This window comes from Arvicanthis niloticus, chromosome 8, assembly GCF_011762505.2.
Source record: "Arvicanthis niloticus isolate mArvNil1 chromosome 8, mArvNil1.pat.X, whole genome shotgun sequence".
NCBI lineage: Eukaryota > Metazoa > Chordata > Mammalia > Rodentia > Muridae > Arvicanthis > Arvicanthis niloticus.
This window is the reverse complement of record NC_047665.1, coordinates 12194643-12217962: the sequence shown is the minus strand read 5'-3', so window position 1 is coordinate 12217962 and position 23320 is coordinate 12194643. Positions and strand designations below refer to the sequence as shown.

Below are 23320 nucleotides of genomic sequence, written 5' to 3'. Positions count from 1 at the left end.
AACGCCTGCCTGCCTCGGTTCCCCAGTTAACACCATAGTTAGAGACCAGTAGGACTGGTAAAGTGTTCAGTTAGCATTTAGCCAAGAAAGTTTAACCTTAAAGAAAAAAAAAAAAAAACAAAACCTGTGAGTAATTGTTTTAATCTTTGTTTTTTAAATCTGCTAACAACTGATAAACCCTGCCATTGTTGAACCATCACGACCAATATCAGGGACAACCTGGCTTCTGTGGTCTAAAACCATCTGGGACATTTGTGAGGCTCCCGGCCAGATACCCACATATGTGGGGATACCCAGAGCTCCTGAGAAAAGGGATACAAGGTGCAGTCTCCCTGAGTGGCCACACTGATACCTAAAAACAAAACACAAATCCCATCAAACCCCTGAAACCTCTTAGGCCTCAGCTGGTGTACACACAGAGGGAGGTACTAGAGGGCGGCAGAGACTACATCCTGTAGACAAAATGCCGGGCCATTTGATCAAGTGTCTCCAGTGCTGAGGATGCAGGGCACCTGCCTGAGAGCATCAATCCTGACGCCAGGGACCGGGGAGAGGGGCCACAGGTGTTGGGACAGCGGGACTGAGCCCACCAGAATCACGTGATGCCAGGCAGGCATGCAGCAAGAAGTCCCGGTACTGGAAAGGAGGCAGGTAAGCGTGAAGTGTGTGCTCAGGATCTTTGTACTTGCTGTCAATTACCTGCTTGGATTTCCCCTTCTCTGCGCACTTGGACTTTTTGTCTTCAGAGACCTTCCAATATACCTGTGAGGGAGGAACGTGTCAGAGCCGGTTTACTGCAGTCCCTGCCCCTCCCCTCCTGCCACATACCAAAAGGAACTGCTGGATAAAACAGACACCAGCAGGAGGCACACAACAGGTCAGAGCACACTGGGTCGCTGCCTGAATAAAGTTCGACTAGGAAGAGGTTCAGGGAGCAGGCGGGGGCTGAGACCACAGAGTCATCCCTAGGGCTTCCTCACGTTCTGTGACCAGCATCCCCAAACCAGCAGGGATAATACAGCCTTGGGCTTGCAACGAAGCAGCAGAGGGCTGGGGAGACTCAGTGGGTGCTTGCCAGTAAGCACAAGGACCTGAATTTGATCCCCAGAATTCATGTGAAAAGGCCACGTGGCACTGTGCACTGAGGAGGCAGAGACAGGAGGGTCCGTGTGGCTTGCTGGCTGTTGGCCTACTTGACAAGCTCCAGGCCAGTCAAGAGACCACGTCTCACAAAAAAAAAAAAAAAAAGTTTTAAAAATGGCCAGCACCGGGCTGGAGAGATGGCTCAGTGGTTAAGAACACTCACTGACTGCTCTTCCAGAGGTCCTGAGTTCAATTCCCAGCAACCACATGGTGGCTCACAACCATCTGTAACGGGGTCTGATGCCCTCTTCTGGTGTGTCTGAAGACATCAATAGTGTACTTACATAAAATAAGTAAATCTTTAAAAAAAAAAAAAAAAATGGCCAGCACTCAAGGAAAGATACCCAAAGCTGCCGTCCTATGACCCCTGCCCCACATACTGAAAGTATAACCAATTAAATTCTATCCAACAGTGGGGTTTTTTGTCTGTTCTTCCATATTAGCCTGCAAGCTTTCTATTGCACATTTTTATTAGATGTGAATGTGATGGTGTGTAAGTGGAGGTCCAAGGACAACTTGTGGGAGTTGGTTCTCTTTCTATACCGTGTGTGTGTGTGTGTGTGTGTGTGTGTGTGTGTGTGTGTGTGTGTGTGTTGGCGGGCTGGGCATTGAACTCAGATCATCAGGCTTGGCAACGTGTGCCTTTACCTGCTGAGCTATCTCTTCAGACCCTTCTCTACCTAATTTTTCTCCTTTGACAGTTTGACACATTCATAGAATGAATTTCAGTCGCTTTCAGCCTCTGTTCTTCCTCTCTCTTCCTTTTAAAGGTGACCAGATGAGTACTACTCAACACAGATCAGACATACAAACAGCTTAGCTGAGCTTCCTGGTGGAGTCCTGAGCCAGACCTGTGCAGAATGGGCATGGGGAGGCAGCGGAGGCAGCCCCGTCTACAGGGGCATGGCTGGGAAGCCACGGGACCTACCTCATGTTGCTTCTCAGAGATGTCTAGCGCATTCACTGCAAAGACAGCTTCCCGGGCGCCCACATACAGAGTGTCTTTGTCCTCACTCATCAGCAAGGCCGAGTAGTTGAAGATGCCTGGCTCGTGAAACTGCACCAGACCTACCTCTGTGTCACAGAGGGGGGAAGGAAGAGCCCAGGAGTCACTGCTGAGCCTGCCTGCACCCTGTCCCACCTCACTGTCAGAACCAGACTCGTCATAGGGACCAACTGTGTCATGATGCTCCAGAGTGGAGCAGAACTCAGGACCCCCAGGTAACCTCAATGCATCCACCAAGGTCAAGAGAGGAGCTGGTCCATGGCTGGACACGCGAGGCTGGCATCCCTGCACTATACCCCTCACCTCCTTTTCTGTCTCCCAGGTCCTGTGAGTTCCAAACCCCTCATGCTGGGGGCTTCCAGCACATCGCAGACACTCTGTGGTTTGAATATGCTTGGCCCACGACAGTGGCACTATTAGGAGGTGTGGCCTTGTTGGAGGAAGTGTGTCACCGCGTGGGTAGGCTCTGAGACCTTCTTCCTAGCTCCCTAGAAATCAGTCTTCTCCGGTTTGCCTTCAGATCAAGATGTAGAACTCTCAGCTCCTCCTGCACCATGCCTGCCTGGATGCTGCCATGCTTCGTGCCCTGATAATAATGGACTGAATCTCTGAACTTATAGGCCAGCCCTGATTAAAAATTGTCCTTTATAAGAGTTGCCTTGGTCATGGTGTCTGTTCACAGCAATGGAAACCCTATCTAAGACACCTGGTCTACACTCTACCTCTTTAATGTGTCTTTAACCATCCACTCTAGGTTTAGAAAAATGTAATGAGTTAGAACTTTCTCACTCACAAAATAAATGCCTTACTTTGAAACCCTCAACACCAAAAATCCAATACTAGGGCCCGAGGCTGTAGCTCAGTGGTACAGCATTTGCCTAGCATGTGCAGGGTCTATGTTCTTTCCCCCGTGCGCCATTTTAGAAAATAGTCAAGATGTGGGGACACACCTCTTTCCAAAACAATTTCCAGTCATTACTAATGATTTCCAGAGACAAGTGACACTTTTCTGCACCTGCACCAGTTAAAACACATGGTAACATAGGAAGGACATACACAATACTGGTTGTCTTAGACAGGGTCTCGCTATGTGGCCCAGGCTGTCCTGGAACTCATGAGCCTCCTGACTCCACTTCCTGAGTGTGCAGGTTCCCCGATGTGATGCTGAGCTCAGCATCATCCGCTGGCATCAGTGAGTTCTGAACTTGCCTACAAGTAAGCATCCCGAGTGTCCAGGTGGCTTCAGGGCTGGGCCTTCTTACTGCACTTTTGCTTCCTGGCTCTGTCTTCACACTGTTCCCTCCCTGGAATGTGGGACAGCCAGTGTGTCCCCATCCTGGAAGTCTGACCTGGAGACCCCTCTGAGGCTGAGCTAACCTCAGCAGTGCAGCTCAAGTGTCTGGCACGTGGTCAACATTAAGTACGAGGTGAGCCGCTGAGGTCACATACACAGTCTAACTAAAGCTTGGTACCTGCTGTGGGCCTGGAGCAGCCCACCAGGGCCTCCTGCTCACACAGCATCCTTCCGACATTCCAGCAGCTTAAACCTGCCCTGACAAACCCCACAGAGCATCCAAAGCAGGGACCCCACACTCTCTGGAGCTGCTGGCGGTCACGGCTTTCACACTCACCTCCATGTTCCCAGGTGATCCGAGGCACAGGTGCAAATGCCACCACGGTCCTCAACACTACCACCAGGGCCAGGAACAGCCCCCTACCGGGGGCACACATCCTCATGGGTGGGGCCACCGAGGCCTTCAGCAACAGGCACACATGGATGGCAGCAGGCTGCTGTGGCGTAACAGCAAGGACCTCTCAGAGCCCCAGAGCTGGGACCAGCGGCACAGACTGGAGCCCATAAGTAGTGGGGTTCTTGAGTCCCCACATGTCAGGTTAGCAATGGCCACTTTCACAACCTCACGCCAAAGGCTACTGGTGCTTCCTTCTGACCTGCAAAAGGAGGAAAGGACGAGACTATAGGTCACAGCAGCTCCAGATGGTTCAGTCCCCTCCATCCTTTCCGACTGCCTCTTCTGTCTGAACCTGCCTGCTGAGGGACATGGAAGGCATCCAGGGTTTGTGGGGGCTGCCAGACAGACAGATCCTGCAGAGAGACAACAAGGCTAAAAGACACCAAGATGGACGGACCCACTAAGGTGGAAATAACTAGCTAGAGGGACAGCCAGGTGCTTGGTGACATGCCACTAATGAAAGGAACAGTTTCCCTGGAGGCTCACTTCCCAATTTCTGACATGCTAACCCAGGGATATTACCAGACATCAGAGGGTTGTAGTGACAGGGCACACGCCTGAGAATACATAGAAGTGCACATGCATGGGTAGACACACAAAGTAGATGTAGCCGTACACGAATGTACATAAAAAATGCACACATGTGCTCACATCCATACACACAGTATGAAAGCACACACTAACCTTCATACCCATGAAAACACGCCCTCAGGGCCTCATCTGGCCACAACAAAGGACACAGCTAGCCTAAGAGGCAACCCGAGCTCTTCCTGCCTCACAAGGAAGCCGTTAATTACCATGGAAACACTAGCAATTAACTCTGATCTGTCCAAACAAGAAACAGAAGACCAGGCTTTGCTCTTTGATGGAATTGTGGCCACGGGTCTCTTGAGCCTCGGTCCCCTGTCCTCATCTGGCCCAGCCAAGCCTGAGGCTCAGCACACACCAGATCCCAGGATGCAGAGCTCAGCGCTGAGTCACACCAGCTGCTCTGATGCACAAATAGGCCTCACCTTTGGGTGTGGCTACTAGGAGCTGACAGAGCACAGCAGTCTCCAGATGTAGACCCAATGCTGGCACAGCATCTACCCACCTGCCAGGCCTCCCCTGCCCCACCCTTACTCCCACAGAGGGCGGGGCCAGCTGTTCCTGCATCTCTCTATTCAGCCCTCTATCCTGTTCCTGTCATCTAGTGCAGCCCTGACTGGCTGTCTGGTCACTATCCCGATGGATTTAGAAGCTTCCAAAGCCCTCCATCCTCCAAGGAGTGGAATATTCTAGGCCAGTGCAGCTGACCGGTTTCCTTAACTATTGCTATAGCTCAAAAGCAGATACAGGTGACATGAAAAGAGGTGACTCCAGTAACAGGCAGTGGTTCTACAGAACAGTAGTCAATCCAGCCCCTGTCCTACCCTAGAAATTCACAACCAAGCATAAGGGGTGACTCCTATCGTGATCCAACCAGAAAGCAGGAAGCCAAGAACTGAGACAGTGACTGGGAAACAGACAATGGCGACCCAGATAATTATAAACTTTTCGTTTCACAGAGCAAGTTCACAGTGCGTCCTGCCACAGAAGAGCCCACTCTCCTGCCAAAGTGGGTTGCTAGGGTCCAAACCATGGGAATCCTCTGAAAGCTATGGTCACCAGCTCCCTTCAACACCGAGCATCCACAGTGCTAAGAAAAACCAGGGCAGCAATGCCACCCTGACCTCAAGCACCCTCTGGGTACAGAGCCACAGGTGGCACTGGTCTAAGCCCAGAAGACCCTGGGCTTTCCAATTTGTGGCACACAGTTCCAGCTGTGAGGGTCAGGTAGCACGGGACAGATGCTTCTTCCCTCTTCAGATCCCCCTTGATGGAAGCAGATGATGGAGAGAACAGAGAAGGCTGGATGCCAGCCAAGGTCACCAGCCAAGGTCGTACAGGTGTGTGTTGGGGGGGGGGGTCACATTCCACTGTGCAGCCTACTTGAACATTTTTATAAGAAAACATTCCTTCAGGGCTGGGTGTTTATCTCCATTGGTAGAATGTTTGCTTCCCTTGCACAAAGCCCCGAGTTCAATCCCAGGCACTTCATAAACTCAGGCATGGTGATGTACCACCAGGTGGAAGCAGAATAAAGAGAAGTTCTGGGCTATCCTTAGCTATGTGGTTTGAGGCCAGACTGGGCTACAGAAGACTTTGACTGAAATAAAATTTAAAGATATAAAACACAAAGAAGAAAGGCAATTCTTCCAAAATTAACAGGTGGCAGCACAGGCCTTTAATGAGAAGGCAGAGGGGGCTCTCTGAGTTCACTGCTAGCTTAGTCTCCATATGAGTCCAGGCCAGCCAGGGCTACAAGTGAAACCAAGTCTCAAATAGAAAAACAAACAAGTAAGTGTAACGGATGTGGTGGTGCACAGTTTAATCCCAGCACTCTTGGGGAAGAGGCAGGCAGGTCCCTGTCTACGCAGTGAGTCCCAGGCCTGCCGCAGTTACACAGTGAGGTCCTGGCTCAAAATTTAATTATTTTGTTAATTAACTAAAATTAATTAACAAGCTAATTAATTATGTCCTGAAAAAGAAGTGGGGTGTGGCCAAGCAGGACACCAAGAGAGTCCAGAACCAGGGGCTAACAGACCAGGAGGGCTTTGGCCAACACCAGACCCAACTCGGTGCCCTGAACCCGTAAGCTGACAGATTCACAGAATGTTCCACGACAACATGAGAGGGCAGGAGGTGGTTCACAGACACTTCGAGAAGGAAGACCTATCTTGCTGAGAAACACATGAATGTACATGCCGAGCAGGGTGCAGAAGGGCTGCCCCTAAAGTTCATCCTCAGCATCCTCACCCTCATCCTCAGCATCATCAGTATCAGTATCCTCATCATCATCATCACAGGACTTGAGAAACTTAACCTCTTCCTTTTCAGGGCTGTGAGTGTCACAAGACACACGCATCCCCGAGACCCAGGATGAAACTCTACATACTCCCTCAGCTCCCCTCATCTTAGCCAACCATGTGGATGGGAAACCAAGGAAGGCAATGGCCACTAGAAGCATGCTCACCCATCTGCTGCCCCACTAGAAGCATGCTCACCCATCTGCTGCCCCATCCCCTGGCTGGATCCATGGCAAGTAAGGACACCCAATCTGCAAACTTGTCTTGGATGCACCTCCTTCCTCACCCAACTACCCCTACCCACACTCGGTAGCTCTCTCCTCCCTTCCCTCCCAGCCTGGTCCCCTCCTGCTTCCGGTGGCTTCCTGATAGGTAACAAGATCCTGAGCTTTCTGCAGTGGGCAGAATGCCCAGCTCAACACATTTGTAAGTTACCCTGCTTCTAGCCAAAGAAATCTAAGTGGAACGTACAAGAAACAATTCCACGAAACGGGCTAACAATAATAATAAAAACACTAGCACTTTGACCCTAAGCTCATCTTGATGTTGCCACCTGAAACTCAGACTAGATGTCTGGAGGTCTAACAACCATTCTGTGAACATGAAATAAGGCTTTCATTCTATCAACTGCAAAGTGGAAAGTCTCAGAGCCTGGACCCTGGCAATGAGGGCAAAGACAACTGCACCTGCTTTCTTCCTCAGGCTAAGAATGAATTACCAAACACACTCAAAATGGGGCAATTAGAGCCCCGGGGGAAGAGAGAATGGTCCATCGTGGAAATGCGCCACCATGGCCCAGTGTGCAGCCTCAGTCACCAAAGGGGATGGGGGATGCGGAGTACATTTCTTAGGAGGGTGGGGGAGGGGTGGAGGTGCAAGAGAGCAAGAGCCTCAGCTCCTGTCTGGAGTGAAAAGGCAAGACACAAGGCTAACACGAATTTTAAGGGGAACATTTTTTTTTTTTAAAGTGGCTGAAATAACACAAACTCTTTACTGCCCTAGGGTGGTCTGGCTGGGGCCGCTTTTGGATGTACTCGGTATAAAATGCACCAGTTGGGGCTGGAGAGATGGCTCAGAGGTTAAGAGCAGTTGTTGCTCTTACAGATCAAGAACCTGGCTTCCACTCAAAGCACCCACACGGCAGCTCACAACCATCTGGAACCCCAATTCCAGGGGGATCCAATGCCACCTTCTGGCCTCCAGTGGCAGCCAGCAAACTCCTCTGCCAGTCTTGACTAAAAGTAGGAACTGTGGGGTTCACGGGGGCCCTGGGTACCTACAGAAGCACAGAGCAAGTTCAGCCAGGCTGTGCTTACTACAGCTGCAGGCTCCTGCCCTGCAGACCCAACCCCATAATGCAGAGCATAGTTATTTCATGAGCAGACTCTAGAGGGCACCAGCCTTGCCTAGACCCCGTGGGAACAGCTAAAGGCCTGGAGGGGGAGGGAGCAGAGAAGTAGAGGGAAAGGGGGGTGAAGGCTGTGGGGCTTGACTTTTCTTCTTTTTCTTTTTTTCTCTACACCACTCACTGGTGTAATTTAAAACTCACTTTAAACAATGAGCCTGCCACACCCACACAGACAGGCTGCCACAGCGCCTTCCAGGAATGGCTCCACCATCCTCCAAGGCCAAGTTCAGGACCTTGCTCTCAGTGTTTAAATTTAAACAAAGGGATGCATCACCCTTCCCCCAGGGGAAGCCGAGGTGTCCCCACCCCCCCAGCTGAGGCCCTCCAGAAGAGGGCCTGACATCCAATTAGAGGCAGGGTCATGAAGGCCCCATTACCACACCAAGAGGGAAGAGAGCCTACTCTAAACCCTGGAGAAAGAGCTGTAGCCCCTCCCTCCAGCCTGCCCAGGCTTTCAGAGGGCAGCTCTCTTTACCTCCAGCAAACCCTGGAAATCTCAGCAGTGGCTGCAACTGAGAACAGGAACGACCCAGCCAGGGCATGGTCAGAGAGCTGTATGCACCCAGCTCAGGCCTGAGAATGCTAATGGCCTTGAGGCCAGTTAGCATGAGCCCGTGTGGACACATGTGTGTACCTATGCTCACACCCATGCACAAGTGTGTGCACAGATGCCATGCATGTCTGTATGTCTATGTACATAGGCACACCTGCAAGTGCTGAGTTAAATGTTATCTCTGTATGTAACATGACATGTAACAGCATAGTGCATGTATACACATGTGCACACATACCTATATATGTGCAGGTGTGTCCAAACATGTAGGTCTATGTGTTTGCATCTCTCTCTCTCTCTCTCTCTCTCTCTCTCTCTCTCTCTCTCTTTCTCTCTCTCCACCCCCCCACCCCCCACCCCACACCCCCCACCCCCGTGTGTGTGCTATGTCTTAGACTTAAGGCTCCTCCTCCCTGGGATCTGATAGTGGGGACAGATCGCAGAGGGAATACCATTAGGTGCTCCAGTGTGAACAAGATGCTATAAAGACTTTCCAGCACCCTCCTGAGCACCGCAGCAAACATAACCAGGGATCTTGAGGGACTGTGGTAAGGCAGATGAAGACACAGGCCACAGGAGCCTGCTGCATCTACTTCCTAGCTTGCTCGTTTGCTCAGACAGGAGGTGAAACTCTGGCTGCTACAGGATGGAAAACAGTCCAGCTACACCTTCCCTCCCGGCTGGGCGTGGCTTTCTAACCACTCCCTGCCAGCCACTAGCTGGGTATCCCACCTTTACAATGCTGGCCTAGGTAATGCTGTCACCAGCCTGACCACTGAATTACAAAGGACCTGTCTTCCCCCCCCCCCCCCCGCGCCCCCCAGAGTCCCAGGAGGGGTCCAGGAGCTCCTGAGTGGCTGCCTAACAAAGCTGTTGTCCCAGCTTTGGTGTCCCCAGGCCTCAGAGCACAACCCCAGAGCCAAGGTTTCTGGTTGGCAGAGACATGCTTTACTGTAGCTAACACCAGCAAAGCACAGCTAGCAGGAGCAGCGGGGCATCACCACCTAGGTCAACAGTAAATCTCTAGCTGCCTCACAGAGGCAGGCGACACTCAGATGGTGCCTCAGATGGGCTTATCTCAGCTCATGCCCTAAACCTGAGCACTGGGTGGGTACCAGGCTGGGTGGCAAGGCACAGGGGAGTGACAGCCACAGTGCCAATTGAACAGCAGTGAAAACAGGGCGTGTACTAAGGAGGTGGGGAGAGCCGGGTATGAATCGAGGAGGACTAGTGGCCGGCCACTTGCAGAGACCTGGGCAAAGGCATGCCAGGGGTATGATGTAGCTTAAAGCCTGACAACACCATCTCTTTCTATAGGTTTGTGGTATGAGGGTGTCATTCTCTCCTCCTCCGGCCCCACAAAAACCCTGGCCCCCCAACTAGTTCTTACTATCCTCCAGGACTCTTGAGTATTGGTCCTGGATCCCAGGGACCATGCAGACCTGTACTGAGAGTGGCTGGCCAGGGTTATGATGATAGCCCTCTGACCCTGGGTAACCTTCAGCTGCTACCGTGAGAATTACTAGGACATTCTAAATTTCTGTGCGGAGTCCTGACCCCCAGAGTGACGGTGATAGGAGGTGGGTGGGCCTTTTCAAGGTTATGAGATTATGAGGGCAGCCCTCCTAAAGCTGCTCCATAGAACTCTCTCCCTTTCCTTTCCCACAAGACAGGGCACAATAAAAGCACCAAGGACAGCCAGGAGTGAATCTTCCCCAGATACTGAATCTGCCATGGCTCAGTCCTAAGCTGCGACCTGCAGAACAGAGACAGATGTACGGCTTATAACCAGAGAGCCAATTAATACTGAAACCCAGTCCAGGAAGCCAGTACCATATACACTAGGAGCCGGTACTTACCCAGGAGGTCCCAGGAGGTGGAGCTTTAGAGCTGAGAGAGTATGGAAATTTCCGTTACAAATGCAACCGTGCACCTCATTTGAATTCTTAAGGTTCTTTTATTATAAAATGTTTCCTAGCTGCAAAATTGGCTCCCTGGGTGGTGCCTAACTACTCTAAAGAAATGTAAAATCAAACACAGCTTAGAATCCTCAGTCTCCACCAGCACCAGTCAGTACCAGTGCTGTTGGAGGACAAAGGATTTTGGGGGGAAGGGACAACAGAAATCAAGCCACAGAGCTTTTCCATGGCTCCCTGGTGGCTTTGGGCCACAGCCCTGTGAATTGTGAGGACAAGGACTCCCCACAGTATTTACCACTGATTCCTGAGCTAGAGCTGGCCAGCAGGTGCACTGGCACAGTCAGCAACCAGGGTGGGTGTGCTTGGGCCACCTTGTGCCTGTCACATACCTCCACAGCACTCGAAGGAAGCAGAGCATGAGAGCTATGGGCCACACTGTGGAGAGCAAGTGTTGATCTACACAGAGACAAACAGAGACTCTCCTGGGGGTGGGGGTGGTATTCAGGTGGGCAGGGATCTTACTATTTAGTGTGGCTCTGGGTACTCGAAACTGCCTGTACTTTCAAATTCCTCAAATCTAAGGAACCTGAGAAACAACTGATAGACCAACAAAATTCAAAGGGGAATCAGGAAAAAAAAAAAGAAGAAACAAGCTGCTGTTCAGAGCCCCAGCACCAACTACAGACTTCCTCAGGAAGAATGAGGTCTCGGCCTCAGGCCACTGAGATGACTCAGGCCACTCTGCCTTGCAAGCCTGAGCACTTGGGACACAATCCTTGGTACCCACCGTGGAGAGAGAGAACCAACTCTGAAAGTTATCCTCTGATCACCACAGGTAAGCCATGGCATGCACATGCCTGGACTCAAACATATAAGCCCCCTGCCCAAACTGCACCCAGACAGCTGCGAAAACCGAATGTGTATAACCAGCTCACACACTCCCAGTAGGCCCTTCCTCCTTACCACAGCCTTGCCAGGCTGTCTCTGTGAGAGGAAGCAGAGCTGCTACTTGTATCACTGCGCACCCAGGAAGAGGAGAATGAGGGAAGATGGGTTTTATACGATATTCTGGTTATTTCTCTTAGCTCTGTCCAATTAAAATGCATCCCAAGTCCTGGGTAGAGAGCCATCTCTCAAGTGCCATGCCTCATGGCAGGAAGGTGCAGTACGGCTGGCTGCTATGGCCCAAAACAAGTTCGTGAGAGGAAGTGCTAAGGGACACAGGACACACAATCACACACACACACAGCCAAGCATGGTCATGCAGGAGACACAGGCACCTAGACAAACTCATCACACAGATGTGGAACCATGAGCACCCAGGGATACACACACACAGGGACATGGACACATGGATTTCCTACAACCCTAAAGAGAAGAGCAAGCACACATGGGGCCACCATGCCACTAGCAGTCATCACTCAGGAGGGATGGGAGTTGGAAGAGAACATGGAGACAGGGAAGTGAAGGCCATCCGGGAAGCTCACTGTGGAGCATCAAAGCCTGACGCTGCTCTGAGGGATAGCAGTCCTGCCTCCAATGAACACACAGGAACAAGATACCCCACAGTCCATCAGATTCAATGGAGGCTTCTGGAAGGTATCACTTGCCAACCTGGACATACAAATTTTATGCGAAATGATTTACCTGTGCCGTGAGTCTCTGGAGTTGTTCCTGGTACCTCTAGAATGGACGCTTCAGGAAGACATCTCTGAAAGTAATGAGAGACCAAGAATCAAGCCCCTGGGTCCTCCATCCTCACACCAAGCTTGGCTTTCAGACAGACACTAAATACAAATCCCTTCCACCTTCTCAAACTTAAGGCCCCAGGGAGATGAGCTTTTTATCCAGTTCCTGCGGGGCTTGTATACTGCAAAGGAAGTGAGGTGCCGGGGAGGCAGCAAAGGGGAAGCCCAGCCTGGGTCAGATTGTGCTCACTTCAACACAGACACCACAAACAACCACTTCTCTTTTCTTTCTTTTTCCTTCTCCTTATAAAAAAACAAATCAGGCTCGTGAGGTAGCTCGGAGAGGTTTAGAGCACTGGCTACTGGCTGTTCCTCCAGAGGACCTGAGTTCAATTCCCAGCACCCACATGGTGGCTCACAATTGTCTGTGGCTCAAGTTCTAGGAGATCTGACAACCACACATAGACACATACACAGGCAAAAAACGCCAATTCACATTCAAACAAACAAACAAACAATTTTGGTCAGGCTGTTGCTATGGAGCCCATACTAGCTTCAAACTCGATATCCTCCCGTCCCAGCCTCCCCAGTGCTGAGATTTCAGGTGTGGGTCACGACATCCAGCCGCCACAGCCACTTTTGATCACACCCATGCATACTGTCCCATCGCAGAGTACAGCGCCCATACATTACAGAAAATATCACCAGGCTCAGTTAGAAAGCTTGCCTGCCAGGCATGCCAAGGCCCTGGGATCTATCCCCGGCACTACAAAAACTAGGCGCGGTGGTGTGAGCCTGGAATCCCAGCACTCCATGGGGAATTCAAGATCATCTGTGGCTGCAGAGTGAACTCAATGCCAGCCCGGACTACAAGAGAACCAGCCTCAAAAACAAAACCAACTATAACCTAGCTGTGTTACTCTTTTCAGATTTTTAAAAACTCAAATTTTAAGACGTTATTTATTGCGTGCGTGCGTGCGTGCGTGCGTGCCTGTGTGTGTGTGTGTGTGTGTAGGTGCATTCACACCACAGCATTGTGTGGAAGTCCAAGGATAACTTTGTCCTCTCCTACCTTGTGGGACCTGGGGATCCAACTCACAGCACTGAGATGGGCAGCAAGCCCCTTTTACTGGCTGAGCCAGTTCGTCAGTCCTAATTTCAGAACTGTGTCCCTTTCATCTTCCCAAGGAAACCAAGGAAAATCCACAGACAACATATTCACAAGGATTACATGGCTCGCCCTGTGTCTTACTTGATTTTAGATAGTTCTGAGACAAAACGCAGAGGCTGGTTCACACTGGGTCAGCAGTCCACCTCTGAGCTATACCTCAGCCCCTCTCTTATCTCCCATGGTAGTTTTAAAGCTAAACAGAAACAAGTACCCACTGTGGAGAATCTGGGACAGAACCATCCATCAGAATCTGGGGCAGAGTGGTCCAAACAGACTTCCTGAGACCAGTGACCCCATGCCATCAGGGGCAGAGGGATAACCTTTGCTCTTAGCTGGAGGCTAAGAGTTGGAGGGAGAAGCTTCAGGAGCAGGCCAGACTGAGGTCTGCCCCATGTCTCCCCAGCATGCTAAATCGAATGCCATCTCCAATGGGAATATGCAAATGAAATAAGGTGACTCACTCAAAAGGGTCTCTTCTGTCACAGGGGTAGCATCTCTCCTGGGGCTAGAATAGAAAGTTTAGCGGGATAAAGGAAAGGACTGACACAGCGGAGAAAGGTTTAGACAGCAACGTGAAGGAAGGCCCAGAACTATGAAATGGAGACTCCCTTTGGGAAGCCATTCTACATGCTTGTCACTTCATGAATGAAGGATCAGCCAGAGCTGACAGTGTGGTCTGGGTTTCTGTGTCCCCGTGATACCGACTGGCTCTGACACTTGGACTCACTGTCTGTACCCACTTCCTGCCCATCAAGGCTCCAATGTCCTTGTCCAGTCTCTGACCCCAATCAGCTCCAAATTCAAGTCACAACCTGCTTGTGGCTGCAGCCACCACCCAGAACCTCAGTCTTCAGCTTGTGTACACCGCTTACTCAGACCGTTTTCTTCTGCTTCCTCAACACAAAACCACACAAGTTATAATTAGTTTCTCACCCTGGCCACTCGACCCATGGACTCCCCCTGGGTGGGTTTAGGATGGCACCTTAACCTCCTGCTTAACAAAGTACCTGCCATGGCTTACAAAAGGAAGAAGACACTCATAAGAAGAAAGCTAGCTTTCCATTTTCAGAAGCCAGAAGCCTCCCGTCCTCTCACCTCTAGGACAGCCGCTCTGGTGGCCCCACATTTCCACAGCAATAACTGGATCAAAGAGCCCCATGGTCAAAAACTACCAGCTCAAAGTCTGGCGCCTCCAAGCTGGGTGGTCTTAAGGAAGTTGCTGGGCCTCTCTGGGCCATTTTCTTCCTTCAGAAAATGGAAGCCGAGAAATCTCACGGCCTCACCTCGAGGTTTGAGATCTGAGGCCGATCTGTGTGAAGAGCCTACTCCTGAGCGTGGCGCCTGATGAAGAGCTAGCTAGTGAGTGTCAACTGGGTGGCAATCTTGCTACTGGTGAATCGTAGCCTGTCACAAAGCCTCCCTGAGATGGCTCAGCCAAGCACAAAGCACAAAAAGAGCACAGTACAGCTGTATTTGCTTTAAGCTAGCCTGAAGCACTTCAAGGGTCCGGCCGAGGCTCAGGCTGTGTGCAGCTCAGGGGCTGGAATGGCTGACTAGCATGCGTGAAGTCTAAGATGAGACACCCACACTGTTTAAAACTCGTTTTGGTGATGGCTGCAGGCTCATAATCCTAGCTGTGGAGGCTACAGCAAGCAGGGTAGAGTTCAAGGTTATCCTCAGCTACACAGCAATCAAGGGCAGCCTGGACTACATGAGACCCTGGCTCAACAGCTCGTCGCTATACGCAACAAGGATTTTGAACCACGAAGTCCTGCAATGACCATAGGCCTGTATTGAACTCCAGCGCATCTAACACGTTCAGTGGCAAGCATGGGTTGGACAGAGCACAGGAAGTCATGGGATGGTGGAACGTAGCAGAAGCCCACCCTCCCTGCCCAGCCTCCTCAGGGAAGGGACCAGAAGAGCAAAGCAACAGCTCTGCCTGTGGACTGAGGTCCTTCTGCCCTGCAGCTCTCAAACCCAGTTCACCCATAGGTGATGGATGAACACACACAGCCAGAGAGGGCAGGGCCATGGCCAACTGGGATTTGTTTTCTAAGTCCCCAGACCACAAAATGCTACCCTAGCAGATTCCTTTCATCTCTAGCAATTCCTCAGAATTGCACAGCAAAATTACAAGGCCGGGCCAGCACAAGGGCCATAATCAAGATGCACCAGACAGGGCCCGGGTCAGCGGGAGGTTATCTCTTCATTCCCTTCCGAGGATGTGGTACACCCAGGGGAGGGGCTGCCTGCTCTCCATACCGCCCGGCAAGTCCAAGCTGCCCAAGTTTGCCTCATCAGGGTTTCCAGTCTGTCTAACTGCCAACTGTCAACTGTCAATTATCACACTGCGTGGGTCACCCTGCCTACTAACAGATCCCTGCCTTCCTCCAGAAATCCCCAAACCATACTTCAGCAACTTCACTGAATCTAAAGGCTCAATTACCTTCTTTTCCCTTCTTGCTCACTTTTTTTTTTTTTTTTTTTTTTAAGGTAGATGTTACTGTGTCACCAGGCCTGGCCTCTAACTCCTAAACATAAACTATCCCTGCCTCAGCCTCAGGATAAACCATATCTCTGCTTCTTTTGTTTTGTTTCGAATTTGTTTTCTTCAAGACAGGGTTTCTCTGTAGAGCCCTGGCTGGCCTAGAACTCACTTTGTAGACCAGGCTAGCCTCAGAGATCCACCTGCCTCTGCTTCCTGACTGCTGGAATTAAAGACCCACTCCACCCATGGCCAGCTCAGTGTCTCGGCTTCTTAACCACAGTGGAACTGAAGCAGCCAATGTTTTTAATTGGTGCTCAGCATGTAGTCACTGTGGATGGGTGGACGGAAGACCATGAGATGAGATGGTTACCTCACACATGGCTATGAGAGGAAGAGGCAGGCTCTGTGAGGGTGCTGGAGTTTCGTTTGCCCCAAGACTCTTATGGTGCAACTGTTGCCATGTTTTGTTTTGTTTGACAGCCAGAATCTCTATGAACTTCTAGTCTCCAAATACCAAAATGGCCCTTGGGAAAGATGTAACAGGCTATTGAGATGACTCAGCAAGAATGGGTGCCTGTTGTCAAGTCCTCTGACATGAGTGCCGTGGTGCATAGGCTTGTACACGTGTGCACACAGTAGTGCATACACACAGAAGAACACTCTAGAGGCTGGTTTGCTGTAATCCATAAATTATAAACTATCCCCAAACTTACTTTACCCAGTCTCTCAAGTCACTCACAGAAGCTATTTCTTCTTGACTTCCTCTAGGGCAGTGGTTTTCAACCTTCCTAATGCTGTGACCCTTTAATACAGTTCCTCATGTTGTGGTGGCCCCTGACCATAAAATTGTTTTGTTGCTATTTCGTAACTGCAACTATCTGAGACACAGTATATCTGACCCCCAAAGGGGTCGAGACCCACAGGTTGAGAAACCGCTGCTCTAGCGTGACCCTAGCATCCGGAAACAACTTTGGATGAGTCCATGACCTGGAGTGGCCCTCGCATGTGTTGTACATACCTGAAGTCACTCGAGGCAGGAGATGAGCCAGAAAGATGGCTCCCATCAGAACTGCATCCACTGTGTCCAGGACCCAAGAACTGATCTTCCAGTAGGAAATGGAACCAGGGAGAACTCACTACCATTAGTCTAAGGAGATCCAAGAAATCAGATTGTTCTGCATACTCCAAGAAGGGAAGGAGCCACTGGAGCCGCACTGGCCAGCTAATGAGAGCCACTCTGCTCCTGGCATCCTAGATCTCCATGGATAGGGCACCAGGGCCTACAGCTCTGGGGTGACTTAAAGACCCTGACCCTGAGTACCTCTGAGTCTGGTGAGCCTTACAAGAGAACTGTCCTGCCAGCAGCCAGGCATACCAGAGTGGGTGAGAGGTCTCCTGTTCTGTGCCGTGTCAATTCCTAGATGATTCAGATTGTGAAGCATGGTGGGTCAGACACGAGAGAGCTTGTGAATCATTGTCACAAGACAGTAATGCACCTGCAGGGGGACATGGCCACTGCTGCATCTCTTGGGGCTACGGGAAGGAGATGGACTCACCCCTAAGGACAGGGAAAGAATGCTGGGCGGACATTCAAAACTGCCTCACGCCAAGCCTAGAGCATCAAACCTTAGAATTCCCAGGAATCTGAGTCACCTGGAAAAGCCAAGAGAACATTCTTTCACTAAGATAATCCAGGCTGCATATACAAACGAACAGGTGGTCCTGCAGCCTCATCCCTGCCTCAAGACAACTGTTTGTCCTCAACTGAGCTCAGTGCTCACTCCAGAGGCCTGGGACACTCCAGGTCCTTCCACGCTGATGAATGTGATAAGGTGTCCTAGTCAAAGAAGACACCTCACATGTATCCGCCAGACCCATTCCATCTTCTCCCTGTGTCCACAGGCAGAGAAGGGTAAGCAACAGACTTAAGTCCCCAAATAACGCAGACTAGGGGCAGCTATGCAAGAGGAAGAGACTCCATTCTTGGAACAGGGGCTCCCATGGTGTCAGGACTGTTAGACATCTGTGTGTTTAAAGGCACAGAAAGTCAGAGCTTGGGGAGGTAGATCAGTGGGTTAAGTACTTGCCTTCCAAACCTGAGGACTTACGTTCAATCCACAGAGGCCACATGAAAGCCTACATGTGGTGGTGCAACAGCAGACCCTCACAGGGGCTCTCGGATTCCGTACTTGCACACGTAAGTGTGCCCACACACGTGTGATCATGAACTCGCACAAAGACACACGAAGAAAACGGCTGGGTCTGGGCTGAACGTGCACACACTTATCCTCACATCTTCCACTACGGACGGGGTGTATGCTGCATCAACAACCCACCTGGGTGGGGGTGTGAGGGTTCCTCACAGATGCTGTATTCTCCGTAAGTAGCTTGATCATGGTGGGCTTCCCTGTCTCAAGGGCAACTAGAACTGATCTCCACAAATAAAAGGTGGGAAAGCCTCAAGTTGACAGCCTTTGGGGAGGGGCCAGGGAGTGAGAGGACCCAGGAAACTCAAGTGACACAGGTTCAGGGAATAGTTCAGTCATGGGAAGGGGATTTCAGCACAGGGCTGAGTGCATCACAAAATTTCGTAAGGAGAGGAAGTTTTGTAGCAATATTGCCCTAACCGGCAAGCCCTGCCCAGCCCATCCATTAGCTGTAGCCAGCCTCATCTTACCTCCACCAACAAGCAAAGGAGCCCATGTACCCTCTGGACCCAGCTGGACAGAGTCCCCTGTGCAGAGGACTCCAGAAGAGAACAGGAATCTGGGGGCTATGACAGCGATGCCATGCAATCTTTCAAGTTCAAGGAGATGTCAGCTTGGAGATATTTATCTCTAAGGCGGCTTCAAAGCAAAAATGATCTCCTAGCATACGCTCACCCATCAGGAAGGGTTAAGCAAATAGCAGCAGCAGGGCTGGCAACGCAAGCAGCATTAAGCCAGGCATGCCAGCAGCTCTCAGCAAGTATAGACAAACAATACAGTATTAAACGCAAAACAATGGGATAGACCTTAAATGCAGGGCTACTCTGCTGTAATCACAGTCCCGAGGGTGATGCCAGGAGGCTGGGCCAGGCAGCTCCACACAGACCCACACCTGGAGGGGTAGGCAGCAGCTCCTGCTTTCCAGGCACATGTGGGTCTCACACAGGGAGCCCCTAGGCTGATCTGGGTGTGGTTACTTGCACGTTAGTGGAATGACCTGCATTCAACCCTGGAAGGTGGGATTTTAAAGATACTTTAAGCATCCTCTTTGCACTCTTCTGGGTCTTTTACGTAGGTGGCTGGGGTCTCCTGTCAATGCTGACCTTAGAACCAAGAGCGTCGTTTCCAGCCACAGCTGCTTCCCACTCTCTTCTGATGTGCCCCGCCTCGGTATTCCCATAAGGCATTCCTGACACCCGTAGAGATTCAGCCCATCCAAGATCTGTGCCCTCAAACTCTGGAGCCTGGTACACACTGAAGTTCACAGAGCCCTCGATGCTCAAACTCTGGCAAACATCTAAGCTGACATGATCCTCCAAGGGTGGCAGCCCAGCTGTGATGGCTTACATCAGAATGGCTCCCACAGGCTCGTATATTTGAATGCTTGGTCTGGTCCCTAACTGGTGAAACTGTTTTGGAAAGGATTATGAAGCATGGCCTTGTTGGAGGGGGTGTGTCACCGGGGTGGGCTTTGAGGTTTCAAAATCCCACTCCACCCAATCTTGCTCTCTCCGACTCGATCTTTTGGGCAAGACGTAAGCTGTCAGCTAGTGCTACCTGCTGCTGTGCTTTCTGCCATAACAGTCACTAGCTCTAACCCTCTCTTCACAGCAGCACAGCAGTAACTAAGGCAGAAGCCTTCTTCAAGCACTGGAGAGAGATTTCCAGAGCCAGTGGGTAGACAGAGAACTGACACAGAGAGGCCTGGGTAAAGAGCGGCCAGCAACAGCATCACTTTGGGCTTGGGACTAATTCACAGGATCCATGCTTGCCAGACCAGTGTGTGAGCCTGTGCGGCGAAGACACTCTGAGAAGAGGACCAGGGAATCACATTCCTGCCTGTCCCCGGCATCTATAGCACCTTAAGCACCCTGTAAATGAAACTGCTGCCACCCAGAAAACACAGCCAGGCCAGTAAGCTTTATTGTAACCTCTCCTTACTGGCTGGTTCCATTTCCTGGACGCACCCAATAGAAGCAACAGAAAAATGTTTAGTTTTAAGCTCTATTCGTGCTGACCTCTCTGTTCTGCCGGCCCAGAGCCTGTGGCTGCTTGCCTAGTTCTAAACTCATAGTAGACTCACACAAAGAGTACACACCCCAGACAGGTCCCTGGGCTTGAGGTAGTGCTTAACAATGACGAGCCTATTGTGTGGCTAACCAATATGGCCTATCTTTTTGGTTTGTTTTGTCTTGTCTTGTTTGAGATGGGTTGGGGGTCTGGGGAGTGGTGGAGGGAAGTCTTGCTCTGTTGCTCAAGACAGCCCTGAACTACTGGGCTCAAATGATCCATTCTCCTGCCTTGGCTCCTTGAGCATCTGAGATTCTGACACACCTTCCAGCCTAGCCACATCTGTTAGTGCCCATCTGTCTTAGTCAAGGTTTTTACTCCTGCACAAACATCATGACCCAGAAGCAAGTCAGGGAGGAAAGGGTTTATTCAGCTTACACTTCCACATTGCTGTTCATCACCAAAGGAAGTCAGGACTGGAATTCAAGCAGGTCCAGGAAGCAGGAGCTGATGCAGAGGCCATAGAGGGATGTCACTTACTGGCTTGCTTCCCCTGGCTTGCTCAGCTTGCTTCCTTATAGAACTCAGGACCACCAGCCTAGGGATGGCCCCACCCACAATGGGCTGGGTCCTTCCCCCTTAATCACTAGCTGAGAAAATGCCTTACAGCTGGATCTCATGGAGGCATTTCCTCAAGGGAGGCTCCTTTCTCTGTGATAACTCCAGCTTGTGTCAAGTTGACACACAAAAGCAGCCAGTAGACCATCCCTCACAGGAACTTCCCTTTGGGAATATCAAGGCTTGGTAATGCCCATCATACTCCTTCACCTTGCTGCTCCTTCACCAACACTGGCAGGGGCAGAGTTCCTGCATCCCTGCCCAGCGGGGCCATCACAGACCTCGCCTGTCTCTCAATGGCACAGGTGCTCCCCCTGAGGACTGCATCATCTTAGGGAGCACCGCCGTCTCCCTGGCTGCTGCTGAAACCGATCCAAACTGACTGGTTTGAAACAACATGGATATATTACAGAGCAGTTGCAGAGGGCAGGCACGCAGAGGGCTACCTGAAAGCTCTGGCTGCCCAGGCTCTTGAAGGTACCATCAGCCTTCTCCCAGGTCTGGAGTCTTCCCTCATGATGGAGCTTCCTCCACTGCCACAGCCAGCAAGTGGGATGCCCGTGTCCCAGGCCAAGAAGGGCTCTGTCATTAGGATGGCTGAGATCTGAAGGCAGGTGAGGACTTTGCCTAGTTCTGGCAGGAATGAAGATATTGTAAAGACAACTGTGCCTCAGGCTATCGGGCTACTGAAACAATGGACCCCAGGAATCTCATGCTGAGAGAAAGACATGCCAGAGCCTACACAGTTCTCATACAGTTGCATAACTTGTCAGAAGACCTTGCTGAAGAGACTAAAGCTGAAATAATGCTTGGCCATCAATGGCTGGGACCACATGTGACCTGGACTGCTTAGTTATGTGGACCCTGGGGACCGTGAAGATGACCCTGGTGTGTATGTGGGGGGTGTGAACCAATGGTGGCCCTGGTGCGCATGGCCCTAGTGTGTATGGTCCTAGTGTGTATGGGTGGAGATGACCCAATGCTCCTTTTGTTGTTCTCAGGGTGGTCCCATTGAATAAATCTCCCTTTTCTGCTTTTCACCATTGTTTAATTGGCTTACTGAGGACAGGCAGCTGTGTCCGGCTTGTTGGGGCTGCAGGCTCTGACATCAATTTTCATTTGTCCAGGTACGGTCTATCCCACACCAGAAGAACAGGAGACGAGGCTGCTCTGACTAACCCTCCTCTGCCACATTTCTAGGTCACTGTTACACTAGTCACCCCTCCACCCCACCCTTCTTTGTCTCTTCTCAGTGATTTATCACCACTTATGTAAATGGATCTGAAGCCTGTGTTTGCTTCTTCCGGGTCTGGCTTCTCTTCGGTCGGGTGCCAAATACACATGAAAATATTAAAGTCGGCCAGCTTGTCTCCTCTTGAATGGTCTCTTATCAGTTTACTTCACAGGCTTCAGGGAACAAAGCCTGGAAATCGGAGGGCTCTCCCTTACCCGCTCCCCAGCAGCAATGACCCTCTGCCTTGCCATTACCTTGATGATTACATTCTGGGTCACCTGAATTATCAGGGACAGTCTCCCCACCTCAAGGCCAGACACCAGATCATGATAGCTTCTGCTAGGCCCTTCACCACGACACTTAACAGTCACATGCTCTGATATGGATGTCTCCAGGGACATTTATTCAGCTCCCTGCAGATCCCCAGAATAGCGCATCTGTCATTAAAGTCCAAAACTGAGAGAAGGGGCTGGAGTCCCAGTGACAGAGGGGCCGCTTATTCCCCACCTTTTTCTCTAGTTGTAAAATTAGTATGACAGTCCAGCAGGAGCTGGCTTGAAGCTGAAAAACCTGCATCCAACATCCATCAAAGGAATGGACCCAGGAAGGAACTCTGCCTGCGGGGCCCAGATGGGTAGGGGTTTTCCACTTGCCATCCCATAAAACTTATGGAACCTCTTTTCCTTCATAAATGGGAATCACTGAGACAGAATGCCAACCCTGTTTCCTGGGCCAAACTTTAAAAAAAAAAAAACAAAAACAAAAACAAAAAACCTCTGTATTTCTCTTGCATGCAGAGCCTAGCGGCTAATTGTTAAATACATACATTTAACTGGGAGTGAGAATGGGGAGAGGCCAGGAAGAAGAGGACCCATGAGATGGGGAAAAAAAGACTTCAAGGGAGAAGGGAGGGGAGGGGAACAGAACACATGTGATTTGGAAGCGGAAGGGGGAATACTGGGAGGCTGGGGTACATGAGGAGGCAGAAGGAGTAAGGTATGCAGAGAATCAGCCAAACCTAAGGTTACAATATCATAAGGGAATGTGTAACTTTATAAACTCATTAAGAAGACAAATAAGTAAATAAAGGTGTCTTTTAACAGCCTAACTTGTGATCAGCCCCGCCGGCTGAGACAGGGGCAGTGGTTTGCTTGTGGAACTGAGCCACATGAGCTGCCCCTGACCCCACTGTAGGAAAACCCCTCAAGCTCTCTCATGGCTGAGTCTGCAGGT

General features: G+C 50.8%; 1 protein-coding gene across 15 annotated transcripts in view; it reads right to left on the bottom strand.

The window, feature by feature from the left end:
* Sema4d (semaphorin 4D) overlaps positions 1-23320 on the bottom strand; it is a 99855-nt gene that overhangs the window by 30679 nt on the left and 45856 nt on the right. For 11 of the 15 annotated variants that reach the window (XM_034510213.2, XM_034510210.2, XM_076939037.1 and 8 more), the window contains 4 exons: positions 12316-12379; positions 3781-4099; positions 2072-2217; positions 700-762 (listed from right to left, as the gene is read on the bottom strand). In XM_034510213.2, coding sequence (XP_034366104.1) covers positions 700-762; positions 2072-2217; positions 3781-3886 — 315 coding nt within the window. In that variant the 5' untranslated portion in view covers positions 3887-4099; positions 12316-12379. Of the gene's footprint in view, positions 1-699; positions 763-2071; positions 2218-3780; positions 4100-12315; positions 12380-12476; positions 12538-23320 lie in introns of those variants that run through there. The other 4 variants (XM_034510209.2, XM_076939035.1, XM_076939034.1 and 1 more) reach the window with 2 other exon arrangements.